This window comes from Budorcas taxicolor, chromosome 11 (assembly GCF_023091745.1).
Source record: "Budorcas taxicolor isolate Tak-1 chromosome 11, Takin1.1, whole genome shotgun sequence".
NCBI classification, from domain to species: Eukaryota; Metazoa; Chordata; class Mammalia; order Artiodactyla; family Bovidae; genus Budorcas; species Budorcas taxicolor.
In genome coordinates this window covers 21437456-21461413 of record NC_068920.1, presented here as the reverse complement: position 1 = coordinate 21461413, position 23958 = coordinate 21437456, and the positions used below count along the sequence as shown (strand labels likewise).

Below are 23958 nucleotides of genomic sequence, written 5' to 3'. Positions count from 1 at the left end.
TTCGATCCCTGGGTTGGGAAGATCTCCTGGAGAAGGGAACAGCTACACTCCTGGGTAGCTGTTCTGGCCTGGAGAATTCCATGAACTGTATAGTCCATGGGGGTCACAAAGAGTTGGACACGACTGAGTGACTTTCACTCCACTTACCAAAACTACCCTAAATAAACATGTGATATGAGGAAAAACTAAGGGGCTTCCCTGCTGGCTCAGATGGTAAAGAATCCACCTATAAAGCAGGAGACCCGAGTTCCAGCCCTGGGTCAAGAAAATACTGTGGAAAAGGAAATAGCAACCCACTACACTACTCTTGCCTGGAGAATTCCATGGACAGAGGAGCCTGGCAGACTATAGTCCATGGGGTCACAAAGAGTCAGACATGACTGAGCGACTAACACTTTCACTTTCATGAGTAAAAACTGTTTATTTTGCAAATGCAGCCTTAAATTCCTTGGCACCCCCCACCCCCTCATCCCAGTCTTTCCACAGCGTCCCACCCTAAATCCTGCGATTCTGGAGCCCCTGTTCTTGAGAAGAACAGCTGCATCCATTCACCCTCTTGTGCACGCTGCAGCACCAGCAGCAAAGGAGGGTTGTTCCAGTGCCCTCGGACTTGGAAGGAGGATGGGTGGGTGAGAAGCTGTTCCCAGCCGTCCACCACCAGCTGGCCGCGGGAGAAAGTCCCACTACTCAGGTCCCGTAATGGTAGGCCTTTATGTGCTTGCTGCTCAAATCTGACATGGTCCAGACACATGGTTCATGCTTTCCCTGAAAGTGATGGTTATGTTAGTTCCCTAACACAGTAGGGAATCAAGCTGGAATCAAGATTGCCAGGAAAAATATCAATCACCTCAGATATGCAGATGACACCACCCTTATGGCAGAAAGTGAAGAGGAACTAAAAAGCCTCTTGATGAAAGTGAAAGAGGAGAGTGAAAAAGTTGGCTTAAAGCTCAACGTTCAGAAAACGAAGATCATGGCATCCAGTCCCATCACTTCATGGGAAATAGATGGGGAAACAGTGGAAACAGTGTCAGACTTTATTTTTGGGGGCTCCAAAATCACTGCAGATGGTGACTGCAGCCATGAAATTAAAAGACGCTTACTCCTTGGAAGAAAAGTTATGAGCAACCTAGATAGCATATTCAAAAGCAGAGACATTATTTTGCCAACTAAGGTCCATCTAGTCAAGGCTATGGTTTTTCCTGTGGTCATGTATGGATGTGAGAGTTGGACTGTGCAGAAGGCTGAGCGCCGAAGAACTGATGCTTTTGAACTGTGGTGTTGGAGAAGACTCTTGAGAGTCCCTTGGACTGCAAGGAGATCCAACCAGTCCATTCGGAAGATCAGCCCTGAGATTTCTTTGGAAGGACTGATGCTAAAGCTGCAACTCCAGTACTTTGGCCACCTCATGCGAAGAGTTGACTCATTGGAAAAGACTTTGATGCTGGGAGGGATTGGGGGCAGGAGGAGAAGGGGACGACAGAGGATGAGATGGCTGGATGGCATCACTGACTCGATGGATGTGAATCTGAGGGAACTCCGGGAGTTGGTGATGGACAGGGAGGCCTGGCGTGCTGCGATTCACGGGGTCGCAAAGAGTCAGACACGACTGAGTGACTGAACTGAACTGAACTAACACAGTAAGGAAACTGCATCAATGAGTCACCGCCTTTTTAACAGGGCTACTAACTTCAAGCAAAGGCTGTGCCTAAAGTAATGCTATCAGAACCAACCATCTGCGTCCTCCCTTTCATAATTCCATGTTGGACAAGATTCCTGGATCAAACACTGCTGAGCAACAGCTGGAAGGACCAGATGACGCAAGAGAGGAAAGTTTTCCTTTTCCCTGGCTCCCAGTGGGTGCACCTCTAGGACACAAGTTCTCCAGTCACTACCTCCCACCAGCTTCCATGACATTGAAGGGGAGCTGCCTTTTCCACTGTTTCTTACATAAGCAAACAGGTTTTGGATTGGGCATTGAACCCTTTGCTACTGCCAATAAATTGAAGTGAAGGGAAAGAGCCATGGCTGAGCCAATTTGGAAGCATTAAAGCTTTCAGGAGACACAAATATGAAGCAGAGTCAACTCTGTGAGCTAGACCTACATAGGAAAGCGTTGAGAGGAAAGAGTTTAAATTCCTGGTGTCCTTTAAGGAGGAAAAATTTTATACTTCCATGCATTTTATAAAATGAACAGTGAAGGATCATGTATTGTAACACAAACAGAAGTATCACAAAGGGAACCTCAGCCTTAACCAGAATTATTCTTAATAAGCAAAGTATACTTATATGTTACTTATAAAAATAAATGTTTTTTTTAATGATAGGAAAAGTAGTCACAAAGACAGAATCTAGAGAAGGATGTACCACTGTGATAGACTCAATAATATCTAGATTAAGAACTATGTATGATAATAACAGCTGAATATGAGAAAAGTATGATGTCAAGCAAGTCAGAAAGGGAGATGGTGTAACCCAAGTTCATGTGTGTGAGGTATTTGCTTTGAAAAGAGTCACCCCATATAAACTGATGAAGCCATCAACAGCTCCGTTATAATCTAATCATTTCTCAATTCAAAAATGAGAGACAATCACCACCACTGCATTTGTTTTTTATTCTGGGGGAAAAAAATAGTGGCAAGTTGGTTAAGAACAGTTGACTACTGCAATTCATGCCCATCTTCAGGCAGGCTCTTAGCAAGACCTTCAATGAAGGTCCTTCAATGCCCCAGAGTGAGAGACACTCATCTAATGGGAAACAGACTTTGGAGAATGTAAGAAATACCACAGTTTAGTTTGGAGTATGTTTTTGTTCTGTTTTTCAAATATCCTTTTGTCATTTTTAAGAGCCATTATGGGTTTATTTGCTTTTAATGCAGCCTAAAAGTAAAACTGCTTTTAAAGTAAAGCTGGGTAAATGGAATCAGCACTAGGGAAGTGTGAACGAGAATGTGAACAGAGGGAAAAGTCAAAATTAAGAAGGAGAAAACAACTATGGGGGAAGAGGACCAGGCAATGTCTGTACTAAGAAAATCAGAAGAGTGAGACTCTGCTCTAGAGATTTTTGGGACAAACCATGGCCTGTCACTTGTCTATACACATTAGCCTTAACATTTGATATCCAAAGGCTCAATGGCTAATGGTTACCATCCATTTAAACTCTAGAGAAAAAATAAATAAATAAAGTCTAGAACACCGCTATGTAATGAGTTTTCTGCAAAGAAGGAAATTTTCTATTCTGTGCTGTCCAACCTCATAGCTACTAGCCACATGCGGCAACTGAATACTTAAAATGTGATCAGCGCAATCAAAGGAATGAATTTCTAATTTTAGTTTTAATTAGTTGCAAATAGCCACATGTAGGCTTATCTAGAAAAGAGACTGTAATTAATTTCAAAGGCTTGTTTAGAAAGGTCACTTCATTTATGTTTTAATAGCTTTCACACACAAGCATTAAATAAGATTCTATGGCAGACATAACTCCTGCTGCCTGCTCCATCTCACACTTTTTGCTCTTATAATTAATTATCTGGCTCATTATCACTTGAATGTCTCTCTTCAAAGTCAGAAACTCCAGGAGAACAGTATTGGGACTATCTTATTCACCTCTCTATCTTGACTGAGAAAGAGCCTGGCACTTTGTACTCAGTAAACATCTGTTGACTGATCAGACCTCACAGAAGCAAGTCAAAAAGGAAGCATGTTCCCTGGAAGGGTCATGTCTAGAAAGACGCTTCTGCAAACCTGGGTCTCATTTTTAAAAACCATTTCCAGGTTGCATAGATCAATAGTATTCATGGTAGATAACCGAATCTTTCCCCCTTTTAATTTTCTTCTACCCATTTTTCACACAAAAGTTAATATTTCTCACCACAGGATTCACCCAATCAATACTACCTCTTTGTTTTAAAAATTCCATTTCATGACTTTGCTAAAATGAAAAACTTCTAAACCAATATGCATTCCTTTTATGCTTCCCCTCAAATCACTTCGCACTCACTTGTATCACTTACTTGGTATTTCATAAGCTAAACACAGGGCACCCAGATGCAGACTGGTTAAAAATGGTCTGTACTATCTTTCTGACTGCTTTACTTACAAAAGACATATATATATGTAAAAGACATCTGTATATATATAAAGCACGTGTGTATATACATGGATACACACACCTTCATACAGACACAGGCACATAGACACGTACATATATACCCACACATATATACCTACACACATATATGCACTCTATTGGACTTTCAATTATCAGACCTTTACTCAGCACTATATTTATCCACCGAGTTCTACTTTTAAAGCCGTGCAATCTGTCAGAAAGAACTGGACTGGAATTCTGACTCTTTTGCCTTTTAGATATGCACTCTTGAGCAAGGTATTTAGACACTCTGAGCTTCAGTTTTATAAATCTATTGAAAGTATTAGATAGTATACTGGCTAAGAAAGCAACTACATGAAGGCATACAAGATTTGAAATGAGCAGAACCTGAAAGTTAAGAGCTGATTTAAGGGCAAGCTATTAAATGGGATTGAAAAAACAAAGAGACATGTCACAGTGAGAAGAACTCACTCAAAAAAACATATATATGCCTGATAAATACTGAAAGAAAAGCCTTTCTCTGCTCTTTAGAAATGGTTCAACGCAAGCTACCTCTGCAGAATCATAATAATTTATGTTATCTATAACTACAGCTAATCAGTCATCTGTTTATCTTTGAAGTATTAAAAATCCCCAGGCCACTGATTATTCAGCCTCCAAAGCTCACCTTTGGTAAATTGGATTTCTAGCACCTTGGCCTATTCTAGAACTTCTTCAACACTCAGGGGGCATTTATAAATAGAACCAAAGTAAATAACAGCTTTAACAGCCTCTATAAAGAATCCAAGGTATGTAGCAATAAAGTACTCCTTTAAAAAGTTAACCCCTGTATTTTGTTTCTAGACTCCCTGGTAGAGATGTACATAAAAAGCCAAGATCCCAGGAAATCATGTCAACAGGGCAAAGGGGAAGATCAGAGCACCCATCCATACCTCAGCTTCCTGCAAGGTCCCATGGTTTAGGCACACCATGTCCGGGCAAGTGATGGGAGACCCACATCCTTCTCGGATTGCCAGCTGCATGTACTGTTTCAGACACTAGAAGTTAAGAAGAAAAAAGACAATTAACCACCACATTATAGAAGCCCCAAGGTTATATAACTGCCACTGCCTCTTCTTCCTTAATTGGCAGTCCTGGGGCTCCTGCACTCAGGAAACCAAAGTTATCATGAGTGTGAATACTAAGTGCCATCACTCTGGAAAGAACGCAGAGACAGGTAATTAATTATGTATGACTTCATCCTAAGAATACTGAGTTTATCCAAGGTAACAAGTCAAATTCCTGTATGTTCACACATTTTATTCACCATAGATTGGGAAAAGGAGAAACACTCTCTTGCACTAATGGCAAAAGCCTTCTCTGTACTTCAAAAAGAAAAAAAAAACTCATGTGACTTCCTAACTCCATTTTGACCCAGTGGTCCTCTCTCTCAAAATTTGCCCAGAAGTAGAATTCATGTCAAGCTCACCAAACAGAATCAAAATAAGATTAAGGCACTGGCTTATCTACAAATACTCTCAAAAGCAAACATACCTGGAAAAGGAAATGTTAAAGACAATGTGAGACCCTCAAATTGAGACCCTCAAATGAGACCCTCCAAGAACTGTGCACCTTGGCAGATGCTACAATGGAGGGGGTTTGAGTAGAATCTGAGAAAAAAAAAATTATATAGGAAATAAGAAACCCAGAGAGAAGTAATACGACATGAAGGACAAACGTGTCACTAGTCAAAGCTTAACTAGTAAATAAATCCTAAGGACATAATTGTGAAGTCTTTTCCTTTTATTGACCATCTTTATGCATTTTCCCGATCTGAAACTAAAACTATCACAACTTTATTATTTCAGAAAAATAATCATGTATTAATATTTATCTCATTGAAATTACTGCTACAATGTACTAATGAATTAATGCCTAAGGCAAACCATTTAAACCAAATTTTTACTCTCTAAATATTTAAAAATTCCCTTCTTCAAGGAGTCAATCATTTTTATTTCAGAGAAAACTAGAAAATAGCCTCATTATCCAAAATAGAAAAACTCATCAGTAAATTATGCTAAATTCAAGCAACTGAATGCTGAGGAATCAAGAAAAGTACTTTCAAATGATGTTTAAAGACAATGGCAAAATGCATATGATTTAGTATGAACTGGGGGATAAAAGATGATTTAGTATGAATTGGAAAATAGACAATATCTGAGAGCAGAGTCACTCTTCCCCTACAATCGACCACATATAGATATAATATTTTAATTTTCATTTTTTTGCTCAAGAGAAGAGTGAACATTCACTTGGTCTTGGGGTTACTGAGCCAAATATGGGCTCCAGTATGAGGAAGAATAAGTCAAGAAAGCAGCAGCAAGAAAACATGAGGAAGAATTTCAATGTACAGGCAAAACTCAAGAGGGAGTAAACAAGTGGCTCAAGAAAAATAATGTCACACTAAGGGACACATGAGTAAATGATGCAAAGCCTTGTCCACCCAGCTCAGCTTCTGAGGACTTCTCGATCTTCCAGCTGCCCCTAGATCCCAGCTGCCACTTGAAATTGAACTAGAAAGTGAAAATGTATGGTCTCTAGGCTTAAGGGGAAGACATCTGAGAAAAACAAAGTGAATGGTACAATGAGCATCAAATCCTAATACCTGGGCTCTAGCCTCAGTGCCATGCTATCAGCTGACAATGGGAACATTACCTAAACCATGACCCAGACTGGCCTCCCTTCATTTTTAAAAAAGTTTTAATTGGAAGATAATTGCTTTACAATAGTGTTTCTGCCATACATCAGCAAAAATCAGCCACAGGTATGTACATGTCACCTCTATCGTGAACCTCCCTCCCACCTCCGACCTCATCTCACCCCTCGAGGTTGTCACAGAGCACCCCTTCGAGCTCTCTGCGACATACAGCAACTTCCCACTGCCATTTCACATCTGTTACATGTTACACATTTTACATATGGTAATGTATATGTTTTTATGCTACTCTCTCAATTTCTGACCCTCCCTTCATTTTTAAAACGGGGATAATAATACCTATTATGGCTACTTCCCAGGGTTTAAAACACTCATACACACACAACCAGAATTTTGTACGTGGAAGCCCTTTGGAAATGTGCAAACTGCAGAATACTTAGTCATATTTTTACTGCATTTCACGTGGTCTTTGTCTCAGCTGTAAAGAATCCACCTGCAATGAAAGAGATCCCAGTTCGATTCCTGGGTTGGGAAGATCCAATGGAGACGAGATAGGCTACCCACTCCAGTATTCTTGGGCTTCCCTGGTGGCTCAGCTGGTAAAGAATCTGCTTGCAATGTGGGAGACCTGGGATCGATCCCTGGGTTGGGAAGATTCCCTGCAGAAGGGAACGGCTACCCACTCCAGTATTCTGGCCTGGAGAATTCCATGGACTATGTGGCTCATGGAGTCGCAAAGAGCCAGACACGACTGAGCAGCTTTCACTCACTCAGTCATCTAGTCTTAGACTTCCAGTAACTTTGTGGAGCAATGTTAATCTTTTAGTCTTGTGAGATTATTCTTTCTCTGCTCCCTTCAGGAAACCAGCTAAACCACTTGTAGTAGAGAAGTTCCATAAACAGAGCAGACATTTAGAACAGAACACACACCTCTATTCAATTCTCTCTGTAGAACTATTTGCATCTACAGACAAGACTGAAATAGGAACTAAAGAGACTATGTGTATCTTAAAAAGCAAAAAAAATTCATTTCAACTTTTACTGTAAATTTGTTAAGCTGAAATCTAAGCTATCCCAAGAGTTCATAACGGATGCTCTATTTGCTAAGGTAATGCTCTTAGGAAGGCTGCAACCACAATATACAAACCAATGAATTTTGAAGCTTCCCACGAAGTCTCTCCTGACCATGATATTCTCTGACCAATGCTTCGAGGAGAGAAGTTAGAACTGTGTACACTGACTACAGGCTGTAAGTATATGATCCCTTTAGAAAAATTATGAGAAATACTGGTTCAAGATAGAACTTTGTAAGTGCAAGTTGCAAAGTGATTGCGACAGCAGACACTCGACACTCCATCACTAAGGGCGTTTCTACTGAAGGCAAAGAGGGAAATGACCAGCTCTACTGGATTTTCAAGGACCTTAGGTTCACGACATGTCTTAATTAGCTTTCACTAAAATTTAATCTCAAACCTTCCCTCTCTTCTTTACTACCTCTGGTTAAAGCACAAAAGAACCACAAGCAATCACATGAACCCCTGTGCATGTTACACAAACCAAACCTACGTAAAATGGTTAACAATTCTGGGAGAAATGGCATCAAGCTAGTAAATAAAAACAGAGAAACATGGAAAAAATAAAATATTATTATTTAGTCACATTTTAACAAATCACATGCCATTAAACAATGACATTAAACAAGTCTAAATAGGCAATGTTCTTAAGAGCTAATACATTCTAAGGGAAAATGTTTCAAAAATTGAACTTTTCAAAAACCTTGATGACACAAGAAATAAACGATTTCTCCTTTTAAAGCATCAACGTTTCACTTAGTTTGATAGAACACAGAAGCATCTTCAGGCCATGAAGATCATGTGTAGCAATAAGGATTATTCCTCAAAATCATTCCATAGCACTCAAGGACTCAGATGAGACTTAATCAAGGATTTAACCATCAAATATCTGTTGAGCCAGCGGACCTGTCTGTTTCAACCCTGAAAGTCTACGAATTATGTAAAGAAGAGTCTTTCCATAAAGGGGTTTCTTCTAGGTCCCTTTCAAGGATGCTATTTTCCAATGTATCAAAGGGCATTCTTCATGAGATATTCTCATCTATCAGGTAGACATGGCAAAAGAGCTACAACACTCAGACAAAGCTATGTATCCACTACCAGAATAACAGTATGCACGTGTGTACACATACACTGTAGTTGTTCTGTGTCACTAGGTTATATCTTTCTTAAAGATTTTTCTTCTTAGAAAAAAAGCACTACCATGAATTCGGTTGATGGAACTGAATTCGAATTTTTAAAACTGAAGTTACCAGGTCTAAAGTCTCCTCTGCATCTTGGGCAAGTCATTAACCTCTCTCACTGCAGCACTCACAATTATAAAATGGGACAGTACCACATGCTTAACCTACTCTCAGGGAAATGGAGAGTCCTCCATGAGAAAAAAATACATGAAAACTGAGAGAGGCAGAAAATGTAAAGAAGAGAACGGACTAGATGTCTCTGAACTCTAGGCAGGCATGCAGACATTAAAGTCCCAGAAGGGATGCAACCCCCAGACTTCCCTGGTGGTCCAGAGGTTAAGAATCTGCCTGCCAATGCCGGGGACATGGGTTCAATCCCTGGTCTGGGAAGATCTCACATGCTGCAGGGCAACTAAGCCTGTGGGCCACAACTACCCAGCCCGTGTTCTAGAACCCATGCTGTGCAAAAAGAGAAGCCACCACAGTGAGAAGCTCGAGCACCGCAACTGGAAACCAGACCCTGCTAGCTGCGACTAGTGAAAGCCCCCGTGTAGCAACAAAGACCCAGCACCATCAAAAATAGATAAATTGATTTTTTTAAAAAAAGAGAGACGTGACTCCAAGAGGATGGGGAGGGGAGGTAAGAGGATAATAGGTCTGGCTGCGAGAAAAGAGGTAAGACGTGCCATTAATTGAAAGTTTAAATTGATTGCCAGGACCCTGGACACCTCTAGATGCAGGGGCTGGGGTTCTGAAGGCAAAGGAGAGCTGGCAGACCGCATGGCTTGAAGCTAAGCTGATGACCTATTGACCTAGGGTTTCCCAACCCTTGCTCAGCGATGGCTGGGAAAGGAGGTGATAAGGGGAAAGTCTTTAAGGCCAAAATCTAGACTGGCCTTGAGTAAATATCTGTTTCGCTTTTTATCATTGCTGGTACAAGGCTGTACACTAAAATGGATATTTAATAAAATGGAGACTAACACTTCTCAGCCTCAGGACACAATTACATCACAATGTCTCAAATGTGTTCTAAATAACAGCTCTTACTGAAGCCAGGATTCTGTTTACTTCAGTTCAGACTACGATGTCTGCACAGGATCCAAGAATAAAGCCTTCTTTGTTAGATGCTGTTGACTTAAATTATTAGTAAACTCAAGATGGTATCTCTCCCAATTCAAAAGTCTTTAACACACCCAGGACATCCTGACTTGGACACATATAATGGCCCAAAAACATTCAAATAAATCAACCGTCCATAGCTAAGCAGTAAGTCGTTTCCTTATATAGAGTGATCCTAAAATTTTTTCTTATAAAAACCCTTTCAGAAACCTTGGCTTTTCGCAGATATTATATTCCTAGTGACAGGGATCCCTTTCATACCTCTTTGCCAACCACGACATCAGAGGACTGATAAGAAAACTCAGTATCAGGTGACTATAAAGAAGCCCCAAATCAAACAATAAGCCATAACTAATGTTAAAAAGTGGAGAAGGCAATGGCACCCCACTCCAGTACTCTTGCCTGGAAAATCCCATGGATGGAGGAGCCTGGTAGGCTGCCGTCCATGGGGTCGCTAACAGTTGGACACGACTGAGTGACTTCACTTTCACTTTTTACTTTCATGCATTGGAGCAGGAAATGGCAACCCACTCCCGTGTTCTTGCCTGGAGAATCCCAGGGACAGGGGAGCCCGGTGGGCTGCCGTCTATGGGGTCGCACAGAGTCGGACACGATTGAAGCGACTTAGTAGTAGTAGTAGTACTACTGTTAAAAAGAGACCTTAGTTTTACATTTCTCATCCTTAAGCTTCTCTGATACAAGAATGCCTTGTCTTGGATCCCAATATGATACAACGCCCAGCTTGTCTGTTCTCACAGACCTTGGTGCCTAGCTAACACAGTACGTTTCAAACCGGGTGCAAAGGTGCATTCCTGGGAGCTTAGTTCTCCATGGCAAGAGTTTTTTCCCCCATTTTATGTTTATTTAATGATATGAATAAAAGCAAACACCCATTTCTACTCAATCTCAATGCTCACACTTGTGTTTGTGCTGCAGTTGTGGTTTTCCAAGTAGGCATACTTTCACTGTCAGAGGCAGATAAAATAAAACTATGGAGGAGGTGTCTGGGCCAAGTGTAAGCTGTACAAATCAAGATTCCAGCAGAGAAAGGTGGCAAGATCACTGAATTGCTACTTCTTAACTGGAACACACCAAACTCAGAGCCTCAACGTTAAAAGTGATTTAGTGAAAACTAAACACCATCCTTCACATTAATGTTAAGTTAATGTTAACTTAAATTTCACTGGTCTATAAAGTGAAGATAGTAAAAGACAGGGAAACCAGACGTGCTGCAGTCCATGGGGTCGCAATGAGTCAGATATGACTTAGTGACTGAACAAAAACAATTTTAATTAATATTCAGCTTATGCATTTACTCCGATGTTCTTGTTTAAGAGATACAAGTCTAAATGTACTTAAACTGATATGTTTGTATCAGTTTAAGGGAGACTAAAATAAAAATTTTTATTTTATTTAGATTTTAAAATATCTCAGTATTGGGGTTCAAATTATTTTCCCCTCCAAAGGAATCCACATAAATTCATCAGAAGGTAGAGAACAGTAGGCCTGGTGGTATGGCATTTTCCCTTGAGGACATATCAGAACAACAGGCCCTCCAAAGAGGAGTTTATGACTATACGACCACCTCCTCTCCCTCAATTCTCTGAAAGACTTGGATTTTCCTCCCAACTAGCCAATAATCCTATCAACACCTTAGGTAATACCAGATGCTAACAACTGAAGCATGTTATACATGGAAACCTGCATCACCCTACATTGCAGGAGACTCTGAACTTGGGTCTCCCAGGGGTTGCGTCAAGGTCTGGATCATATCTTATGTCTTCACATCCTCTGGAAATACCCATCAAAAGCATCTGACACATGGTAGACAGTTAGACCTCTGTAGGAGCTGGAAGCAAGAATCTAGCAGCTTTGCAGCAGAAGTCAGCTCCCATCACTGAAATGTAAGCCCATCCACCTGCAATCTTTGGGTTTTCTCCTTTGACACATATGAGCCACTTCCACCTTCCAGGGCCAACTCCACTATTTTCTAGTTTCCATTCCCTGCTGCCTTTCAGGAAATTTACCCTCCTGATCATCTATTTTCTTTCTTGCATCTTGAATTGTTCCCTATCTGAGTTCTCCTTCAGCAGTTAAACATGTCTAAAAACATCTTAATTAAAAAATAATAATAATAATGAAATAGTAAGAAAATAGCTTTCCCTCACTCCTCTTGCTGGCTTTATATTGCCATGTTCATTCTTCTCATTCCTTATATGCGTATCAGTTCAGTTCAGTTCAGTCGCTCAGTCGCGTCTCACTCTTTGCGACCCCATGAATCGCAGCACGTCAGGCCTCCCTGTCCATCACCAACTCCTGGAGTTCACTCAGACTCATGTCCATCGAGTAAGGGATGCCATCCAGCCATCTCATCCTCTGTCGTCCCCTTCTCCTCCTGCCCCCAATCCCTCCCATGTACATGGGCTTCCCTGGTGGTTCAGTGGTGAAAAACTCGCCTGCCAGTGCAAGGGATGTGGGCTCAATCCCTGGGTCAGGAAAGGAGAAGGAAATGGCAACCCACTCCAGTATTCTGGCCTGCAGAATTCCATGGACAGAGGAGTCTGGCAGGCCACAGTCCATGGGGTCACAAAGAGTCAGATACGACTTAGCGACTAAAGCAACCTCAACAAAAATATGTTCGTGTGTGTATTATACATACATTGTTGTTGTTTTTAGTTGCCCAGTCGTGTCCAACTCTTTGCAACCCCATGGACTGCAGCAGGCCAGGCCTCCCTGTCCCTCACCATCTTCCGGAGTTTGCCCAAGTTCATGTATTATACATATATATGTATATGTAAGTTTTATATGTGCATATGTTTTATTGAGCTATAACTCACATGCCATATAATTTGTCCATTTAATGGCTTTTAGTCAGTTGGACTTCTAATATAATCACAGAGTTGTACAACTAACATATCGATTTTAGAACATTTCATAATCCCAAAAGAAACCCCAAGCCAATTAGTAGCCACTCTCCATTCCCCCCCAAAACTTCCCATCCCAGATTTAGGCAACTACCAATCTACCTTCTCTCTCTGTGGATTTGCCTGTTCTGGATATTTCACGTAAGTGGAATCACACAATATGTGGTCCTTTGTGACTGGCTTCTTTCAATAGCAGATACACGTTTTCATTTCTTTTAAGTATACACTTAGGAGTAGATGTGGGATATGATATTGAATAACTCTATGCTTGTCTTTTGAAGAACTGCTAGGTTATTTTCCAAAGCAGTTGCATCATTTTACATTCCTACCCACAGTAGGAGGGTCCAATTTTCTTCAAATCCTCACCATTTGTTTTTGTCTTTTGTATCCTAGCTATTCTAACCTGTGTAAAGAGGTATCTCATTGTGGTTTTGATTTGCATTTCTCTGAGGGCAAATGATTTTGAGGACTTCTTCATGGGCTTATTGGTAATTTGAACATCTTCTGTGGAAAACTGTCCATTCAGATCATTTGCCCATTTTTGTGTTTTTACTGAGTTTTAAGAGTTCTTTATTCTACATATACCCCTTATCAGATATGACTTGCAAATGCTTTCTTGCATTCTGAAAGTTATCTTTTCACTTGCTGGATGGTATAAAGGTATTTATACCACTGAAGTGTATAAAGGTATTTAATTTTGACAGTCTAATTTTTTTCTTTTGTTCATCCTTTGCCTAAGCCAAAGTCATTAAATTTTTCTATTTTCTATATTTTCTTCTAAGTTTTTGGTTTTAGCTCTTAAATTAGGTCTATAATCCATTTTGAGTTACTGTTTTCAACTGTGAGGAAGCAGTCCATCTTCACTCTTTTGCAAATGGATATCCAGTTGTCTACCATGTGCTGAAAAACTATTCTGTCCCATTTGAATTGCCTTGGCATCCTTGATTAAAAGCAACTGACAATATGTGAATTTACTTCTGGACTTTCGGTTCTATTTCTATTGATCTATCTGTCTGTGCTTTTGACGGTTTCACACAGTTTTGATTACTATAGCACTACAATAAGTTTGAAAGCAGGAAGTGAGTTCTCCCAACTTTATGCTTCTTTTCCAAAATTATTTTGACCATTCTAGGTCCATCAAATTTCCATATGCATTTTAAGATCAGCATGTCAATTTCTGCCAAGAAGACAGTTGAGATTTCAATAGGAACTGTGTTGACTCTGTAGATCCATTTGGGGGAATACTGCCATTTTTAACAATAATAAGTCTTCTAATCCATGGGGTATCTATTTAATCTTTTTTAATTTCTTTCAACAACATTTTGTAGTTTCAGAGTATAAGCTTTGTACTTCTTTTGTTAAATTTATTTCCAAGGATTAATATGTTATTCCTTTTGATTTTAAGTAGAAATGTTGTCTTAATGCCATTATCATATTATTCTTTGCCAGTGTATAGAAATACAGTGGATTTTTCTATTTTACATTCTGAAACCTTGCTGAACTAGCATCGGTATTTTTAAACTCTCAAAATGATTCCAGTGTGCAACCAAGTCAGAACCACTAGGTTCAATACCATCTATGCCCTCAAGTCTAATGAAGGAAAACATATCCATCATCATTGCTTTTACATCATTTGGAAAATTCAGAGGCATGATCTCTATAAGAAGGAAGGACTCCTTTCTAATCAACATCTTTATAAAGAATAAAAGGGGCTTCCCAGGTGGTGCCAGTGGTAAAGAATCTGACTGCCAATGCAAGGGACATGAAAGACCCAGGCTCAATCCCTGGGTTGGGAAGATCCCCTGAAGAAGCATGGCAACCCATTCTAGTAGTCCTGCCTGGAGAATCCTATGGACAGAGGAGCCTGGCAGCTATTCAGACCACAGGGTCACAAAGAGCTGGACAAGACTGAAGCAAGTTAGCACACAAGCATGCATCAACTAGTCCCAGAAGAAACGATAAAGGAAGTTTAAAGGGGAAATTGTATATGCAAATGTTAAATACCTATGAAAATTTAAAGTATCTTGAAATATTTTACCCTAAAATAGAGCTGTTCTTTTTTCTGGAAAAGGGTACTAAGATCCACCCTGTATGTCTGAGAACAGTCATTCAATATGGGAGATTAAATCTGGGCCCCAGTCAAAAGTACCTCCAGTTCCCACCAGGCAAGAGTGATCAAATGCTTCTATCTTTATCTCAAGTGATCATGAAACATCTAAATTAAGAAACTTAGTGACAGTAATAGCTCTGAAGAGAAATCCATTGGAAATGCCACAGTCCTGTCTAGTCCTCACGACGAAGCCACTTAAATCTGCTAAACTGGAAGAACGTTTCAGTCAGAGCAGGGAGCAGGCACCAGCAGCGTAAAGACCTGCTTCCAACAGGAGTGATTCAATAACTCTTCAGATGACCTTTCTGAAGTCCTCCCTTTCGTCTCACATGTGCTGCCTTATTGAACAGAGGGAGGCCCCAATGCTGATACTCGTTCCAAGGAGATCTATCTGTGCCAGGTGCTACCTTATGACACAGTACACTCAGAAAAGCAACCAACGGTTCCAGGAGGAAAAAAAAATAAACAAGAAAGCTTGCCGGAGTTTGCATCCTTCCATTTCCTCCAAAGAACCATTAGACCTCAGAACTTCCAGCCCTCAGCTGGCCCCAAGGCCCCAGCCAACAGGGCCAGGACAGCCAGTGAGAATATAAGCACATCCCAGATGAAACATGGGTGGATTCCACTGAACTCATTTATCACTTTCTTCCTTCTCGGCCTGTGCCCCTGTAGAGTCCCAGTTTGAACTCTCAAGCAGCTCTGACTCTCTCAGAATGCACACGCGGTCTCAGGAACACAGAAACGAAAAAATCCCCAATTATTAAAGGGTCAAGAAGCTCCTTTAGCCATTCTAAGGCTGTGCAAATTATCTGCATACAATACAACCATTCAAACAACCTAAGTAAACAGCTGGAGAATGCAGTGCTTGCATTCTACTAGAGAATTCAGTAGTAGAATTAAAACCTCACCATACAAAGTGTAAAAGGATCAATGGACATCCAGATATGTGACAAAGCAAGGAGAGCAAAAAGCTAATATTAGAATCTGGGAGGTGGTGGGAATATAAGTACTCACTGTTAAAATTCTTTCATCTTTGTTGTATGTTTGAAAAATTTCATAACAAACATGTACAATTTTTTAAAGTAAAAAGAAAAGTGCCATTCACTAAATCTCAGATTTTAATGTTCCTTAAAGCAGGAATTATGTGTATTATATTTTATATAAGACTCCAATATCTGTATTAGTATTTAAATCAGTGTTTGAAAAGTCTATAGCAAAATTAAGTCTTATTAATTAAGATTAATGGGTATAACATCAATGAACAATTATCTAAATTGTTATTTAAAAATTTTCAAATTGTTAATTTGAAATTTTTAAAAAGAATATTTACACTGGATAAATGAGAAAATGAAGCCAATTTATTGTCAACTACACTTTTTTCCTACAGGATATAATCTATAAAGCCAGCATGAATAACTCACATCAATGACCCAGAAGTTGAACAACAGTGATGCTGTTAACTTCCTCAAGAGGATATTCTTTCTCTACACAGAGTGATGGTTAGGAACTAAGTATCCTCGCTTTCGAACTATGATGCTGGAGAAGACTCTTGAGAGTTCCTTGGGCAGCAAGGTGATCAAATCAGTCAGTCCTAAAGGAAATCAGTCCTGAATACTCATTGGAAGGACTGATGCTGAAGCTGAAGCTCCGACACTTTGGCCACCTGATACAAAGAGCTGACTCATTGGAAAAGACCCAGATTCTGGGAAAGATTGAAGGCAGAAGGAGAAGGGGATGCCAGAGGATGAGATCGTTGGATGGCATCAACTAAATGAACATGAGTTTGAGCAAGCTCTGAGAGATGGTGAAGGACAGAGAAGCCTGGGGTGCTGCATTTCATGGGGTCACAAAGAGTGGGACAGGATTGACTGACTGAACAACAACAACAATCCTCGGTATCTACTTAGTTGCCTTAGGCAAACTTCCTCCTTGGCTAGAAGGAGAATTTATCAGATTTACGAAACTTGAACTCTATAAAAGTTGGACAAAGACCCACAGTGGCTAGACTGAAGATAAGCAATCTTGTTTTATTCAAAATTAACTTGAAATGATCTTAGCCAATTATCCATAGCAAAATCAGAATGTCTAACTACATATAAATTAGATGGTAACAAAATTGCAACTATTCTCACCTCATAACTCCCCCCTCAGACTTTATTCTGCAAAAATGTGAATCTCTTTGACATTTCCTAAACAGCAAGTATCTAGAACCAGTAGGGTTTCACGTGCTGCTTGTTTTTTTAATTGCTATAATTTGAACCAGTCTTCATTTTCTTTCTCTTAGTAAATCCATAGGCCTACATAGCTAAGACTGTTTTGACCCTCTTGTCAAATTCTAACCTAGTTACTATCCTTAAATTGCCTCTTTCCAAATGTTCTTGCTGCTGCTGCTGCTAAGTCGCTTCAGTCATGTCCAACTCTGTTTGACCCCATAGACAGCAGCCTACCAGGCGCCGCCATCCCTGAGATTCTCCAGGCAAGAACACTGGAGTGGGTTGCCATTTCCTTCTCCAACGCATGAAAGTGAAAAGTGAAAAGTGAAGTCGCTCAGTCGTGTCCAACTCTTCGCCACCCCATGGACTGCGGCCTACCAGGCTCCTCCACCCATGGGATTTTCCAGGCAAGAGTACTGGAGTGGGGTGCCATTGCCTTCTCTGTCCAAAGGCTCTTAGTTAGCACCATATTCTAGCAAATCAGACTATCAAAGCAAAGATCACAAATCAAAGCCACATAACCAGTTGTTCCAGAAATGTCTGTCAGTGGTCACAAAAGAGCCAGAGGGAGCATATTATTTCATAGCATGAGATAGGGAGCGACTCACATGTGCTTCACCCAGAGTGCTCTGCAAAATACCCTGGACCGAGGCATCAGAACCTGCTGGAGAAGGAACTGAAACAGCTCGCTGGTCCCCACCCTCAGAGTTTCTGATTCAGTAAGTCTAGGGTGGGGCTCAAGAATTTATCATTCTAACAGGTACAGCTGCTGCTGCTGTTGCTAGTCTGAGGACCAACGGCCTAGAACTGAAATATTCATTACACGAGAGGCAGGAGAAAGGAGATGATGATGACGGGAATGAGAGTATTTGTCAAGCTCCTGTGAGAGCTGCGGTGCGCGTCTAAAAATTATCTTATTTAATCTTCACAGCAATTCTGAGATGGCATTATTCCCACTTCACACAAAGCAGTTCAGTAACTTACCCTCCCATGTTCCCATGACTGGTAAATATAGGAATTGAGATTTAAACCAAAGCCTGATGGAGACACCGTCCTTGCTTGCATTCCCCTCAATCTCACCATGATTTCCATGTTATTAGAATGAAAGCATGAGAAAATACTAGAACTTTAACAAACTAAAAATACTCCTATTGTTTCCTCTGAAGATTATCAATCCCATAAACCATGAAGTTTTTTAAAGACTGGACACCATTCCATATTAAAAATGATGTGTATTTCACATAGTACCCAGGAAAGCAAATATTACAGCTATAAAATTTTTTCCCAGTTGCAGGAAAGATCTCTTTGCTTTAGTCCATCATTCATCAATTACCCTCAGCACCCAGGAATCACTTGGAAACAACTAGAAGACTAAATCCTCTGCTGCTGCTGCTGCTGCTGCTGCTAAGTCGCTTCAGTTGTGTCTGACTCTACGCAACCCCATAGACGGCAGCCTACCAGCCTCCCCTGTCCCTGGGATTCTCCAGGCAAGAATACTGGAGTGGGTTGCCATTTCCTTCTCCAATGCATGAAAGTGAAAAGTGAAAGTGAAGTCGCTCAGTCGTGTCCAACTCTTAGCAACCCCATGGACTGCAGCCTACCAGGCTCCTCCGCCCATGGGATTTTCCAGTACAAGAGTACTGGACTGGGTTGCAACATCCTCTAGGGAACACTAGTAACTCCACAAGCAAGATGCAGGAGGAAGGTGAAAGAACACCCATTTTTGAACTAAGTAGTCTGGGCTTGAACTCAGTTTCAGCATCTGAATATATACTAAGTGCACTTGAAGCTTCCAGGTGCTTATAAACCAGAGCTCTTAAACTCTAAGCCCTTAGTTTCCTCAAATAACTTGCCTGAGGTTACAGAGATGAAAGTTTATAGCATCCCTCAATCCCCTCAACCTGGGGCTATGGCCACCAGTGTATTCAGATTATACAAGTCCACTCTGGTCTCTGGAACCCCTTGGATTTTTTTAAGTCATTTGCTACTTACATCTTCTTTAAAATAACCTTTTATGTACATTAAAAAAAACCAGCTGTCGGTTTTACATTATAAAGATATTGTCCAGTTTTACAAACTTTTAGGATCATAAAAACCTAATATGGGCCTCATCCATCATTCATGCTAACAAATAAAATTTAGAGAGTACATACAGTGTGCTAGGCAGTATGTTATATATTTTCACAGATTGTTTCTTGTCTCATCCAAGCTACCCTATGAATCAGGAACGAAGAGCGTGGATCTTGTGCAACCAACTTAATTCTGCACTGGCTTCTTGATCTATAAACTGCAGGGTAAGAGGAAATGGGGGGAAATAGTTCTCTTGCAATACATATATTACCTGGGCTTTCCAGGTGGCGTAGTGGTAAAGAATCCGCCTGCCAATGCAGGAGACGCAAGGGACATAGATGATCCCTGGGTGGGGACGATTCCAGGACAGAGGAGCCTGGCAAGTCCATGGGGTCACAAAGAGTCAGATACGACTACACGCGCACACACACACACACACACACACACACACACAGCCTAGTAGGTACAAAGAGTCAGATACGACTACACGCACACACACGCACGCGCGCGCGCACACACACACACACACATACACACACACACACAGCCTAGTAGGTACCCACATGCTCCTGCTTGTCCTTCCTTGATTTCTTTTTTAAAGGGAAATAGAGGGCCAAAAAGATTGAATTAAAATCCTACATTCATGTGGCTAACAACACACGTGCTTTCCAGAAGAGGTGAACCAAAAGGACCTCCTTACTGAGGATGGGAAATGACTCAAAACCATCGAGGTTTTCAGTTAACATAGAGGTATCTATTTCCACAAAACAGGGCACTGACTGTCTAGCCTGATTCCAAGAGGCCCGATGCATATCTGAAATCCACATCCTAACCAATCTCTTATTAACTTAAATGTTCAGAAAATGGTGTTTTAGAGGTCACAACAGTTTCAGCTATCACTTGTCTAAACTGTTTTGTTCCTTTTCCTACTTAGTAACATCTTGTCACTAAACATAGAGTTTGTGTGTGTGTGTGTGTGTGATATCACATCTTTCATCACTTTAGGACCACTACTGTGTTACATTTTCATTCATTCATATCTCCTGTGTGTATACTTTTCCAGACAAGGCCCATTTTTCTAACCTGATAGTACCATGAATACCAGCGTGTAAAATCAGCTGAAACTGTCCTGGCATTGGACAAGCCGTATATTTTTTTAGAGATAGATTTATGAAATGAGTTTGTTTGGCTGTAATTAACTTCCTCCTTTAAAAAGGGAAGCCAAGATTAAACAATGAAACCTGTTTTTTTCACAGAAGATTAGGGAAGATGAAAATTTCAAAAAAAAATACCCAGAATATCAAAGAAAGGTTTTTTTCTACACCATTGGTGGGATTGTAAACAGGCATAACACTCTGGAAAGGCAATATGGCATCATATGATGGTTTAAAATGCACATTCCTTTTGATTCGGCAATTCCACTTCTAGAAATTCATCTTAGCTATATTTTCACATTTATGTAAGTACAAAAAAGTTCATTTATTAACAGCAAAAACTGACCCATCAATAGTAGGGGCCTAGTTAGATAAAATTTTGATATAGCATACCATAGAACATAGTGCAATACTTAAAAATGAAGGGAGATGTTTATATTCTTACATGAAACATGTCCACAAAACACTAGGTTAAATTTATTTTTTTTTAAGTTACAGACACCATTTCTCTATTAAGTGATGTCTATGAATATATATTCATGTGTTTCTATAAGGACTTCCCTGTAGCTCAACTAGTAAAGAATCTGCCAGCAATGCAGGAGACCCAGGTTTGATCCCTAGGTCGGGAAGATCCTCTGGAGAAGGGAATGGCAATCCACTCCAGTATTCTTGCTTGGAGAATCCCACAGACAGAGAAGCCTGGAGGGCTATAGTTCATGGGGTAGCAAAGAGTTGGACAAGACTGAGTGACTAACACTTATGTATTTCCATATACTAGCACAGAGGAGGAGTCTAGACGAGGGTACAGGCAAACTGTTCATATCATCAAGACTTTGAAAGATTTTCTGTTTTAAAGCCAGTACATGTTAACATTTAAGATCAGAAATTAATCTTTAATTTAAAAAGGAGAAAATGAAAATGGAATAGGAGAGAAGACGATAAAAGTTACTGCGATGTCACCGTATTTCTAGTAATTAAATTCTCTACCCCCATCAGCATATAGAAAGCTGATCACCACAGTCTCTGCATTGGGCTGAGGTCTCAGTCTAAGACTGAAAGCCATTCTGAATTGACAAGTGAAGAGAAGTCAGCCAAACAGCTTTTTCTTCTCATGCTTCTGCTGGGGGCCTTCATTTGCCTGTTGGCTTCCTATTTCTAACGAGATAAACAAGGAACAAAAATCTTCCGCGTGTCATCCTGCAATTACTGCAAATGTTGAGGAAGTACTTGAAGTTAACTGGAATACCACCTGGAGCTGGCACAGTTGCCCTTCCTTGTCCTAGTACTTTCAGAAATGGGCAGTTAGGTAGATGATTTGCTTAGGATGGCTGAGTGGGGCTCAAAACATGAACACACAAATCCCTCCCCCCAAAAAAACTGTTACACTAACAAACAGGCAACTATGGTATTATATACTTCATGTGCTTTAAAATGGGGATATTTTTCATGACCGATTTGGGTCATTATAAAGATGAAAAGTGAAAGTACTTAGAATGACGCCTCGCCCTAAGTTGGATAAATGCTTGCTGCTGCTATTATGACAATAACAATGATGATTAATGATACTTAGTTGCTTTCCTGCATTTCAGCCCTCGGTGAACTTCAAGTCCAGGTGGGACAAATGACAATATGCCATCTTTTCATAACCTTCTCTGTGAAAAACAAATTAAATCTCGTTCCATACTCTACCCTGATAGCACATGGTTTTTTCTAAGAGAAAGCAGAAAAGCCTGAAGTACTTGTTTAACCAATGGTAAAAGTCAAGAATGTTGTGCAAATGAAGTGTGCTCCAAAAGAATTGTGTCAACCGAAGCAGGGGAGGGGGGGAACAAATTGGTTTAATATTCCCACATTGGGCAGAGCACTATGGGTGAATTTTTTATGAGTAACCTTGTTCTTGTCCTCTAACAGAACGATAACCTTCATTCAAATAATACGGGGCCAGTGAGTAGGAAAAAAATTAGATTTCAACCAGTTTTATTCTAAAGAACAGAACTCACACTAATAGGTAGAATTTATAAAGAACCAGTCACGCATGCTCAATCGTGTCCAACTCTCTGTGACCCCATGGACTGTAGCCCAAACCAGGCTCCTCTGTCCATGGGATTTCCCAGGCAAGAATACTTGAATGGGCTGCCATTTCCTTCTCCAATAATTTATATAGAAACAGGCTTCAACTCAATGCAGAAGAAAAATATAGTTTACAATTAGAATTTCTAATCACTGAGTAGCCAGTGTTATTGTTTGTCTCAATCCTGATGTTTTCAAGCAAAATCTAGATGAGTATACCAAAGGCAGTAGAACTTCACATGCCGTCTGTATTCCAGGTCCTGTACCATGGGCTTTATCTGGATTATCTACCGCAATCTTCTCTCTAGCCTTAAAGGTTATAGATTTATTATTTTCCCTAAAGTATATAAAAGAAAATGAAGACTCAGACTACCCAAAGACATAAATGGCTAGCACCTGCTGGTCCAATCCACTATCATTTCTGGCCTGGATTTTCATGAAAGTGTTAGTCGCTCAGTCGTGTCCAACTTAGCCACCCTGTGGACTATAGCCCGCCAGGCGCCTCTGTCCATGGGATTCTCCAGGCAAAAATACTGGAGTGGGTTGCCATTTCTTTCTCCAGGGGATCTTCCCAACCCAGGGATCGAGCCCAGGTCTCCTGCATTGCAGGCAGATTCTTTACCTTCTGAACCACTAGGGAAGCGTCTAACTAGTTTCCACACTTTCACCCTGCCCCTGTGGGCTTCCCAGGTGGTGCCGTGGTAAAGAATCGCCTGCCAGTGCAGGAGATGCAAGAGACTTGGGTTCCATCCCTGGTTCAGGAAAATCCCCTGAAGAAGGAAATGGCAACCCACTTCATCTTCTGTGCAGCTGGCAGGGTAACTGTGACAGTTAATTTTATGTGTAACTTGACTCAGCCACAGGATACCCGGGTATTTGGTTAAACATTGTTTCTAGGTGTGTCTGTGAGGGTGTTTCCAGATGGGATTAGCATCTGAATTGGTAGACTCAGTAGTTTCCCATGTTCTCCAGGTCTTTGCTTACGTACAGTCATCCCTCTGCCTCCATGGGGTGGGTTAGTTTCAGGACCCCGGCAGATAACAAAATCCGCAGACGCTTGAGTCCCTTATATAATACGGCATAGTACCGTTGACCCGCTGTACCCCTGCATTTTGCATCTGCAGAATATGGAACACTGACTGTAACACACTGTCAGTGAGGCTTTCCTGACCACCTAAGGTAAAAGAGAAACGCCCTCTCCTTTCACTTTCCCTATCCCCCTCCCCCTGGCTCTGTCT

General features: G+C 40.7%; 1 protein-coding gene across 6 annotated transcripts in view; it reads right to left on the bottom strand.

Annotated features, from left to right (window-relative positions):
• Positions 1-23958, bottom strand: part of RNF144B (ring finger protein 144B) — a 150738-nt gene that overhangs the window by 32355 nt on the left and 94425 nt on the right. For all 6 annotated transcript variants that reach the window (XM_052648718.1, XM_052648719.1, XM_052648717.1 and 3 more), the window contains one exon: positions 5044-5148. In XM_052648718.1, the coding sequence (XP_052504678.1) occupies positions 5044-5148 (105 nt within the window). The remainder of the gene's footprint in view (positions 1-5043; positions 5149-23958) is intronic.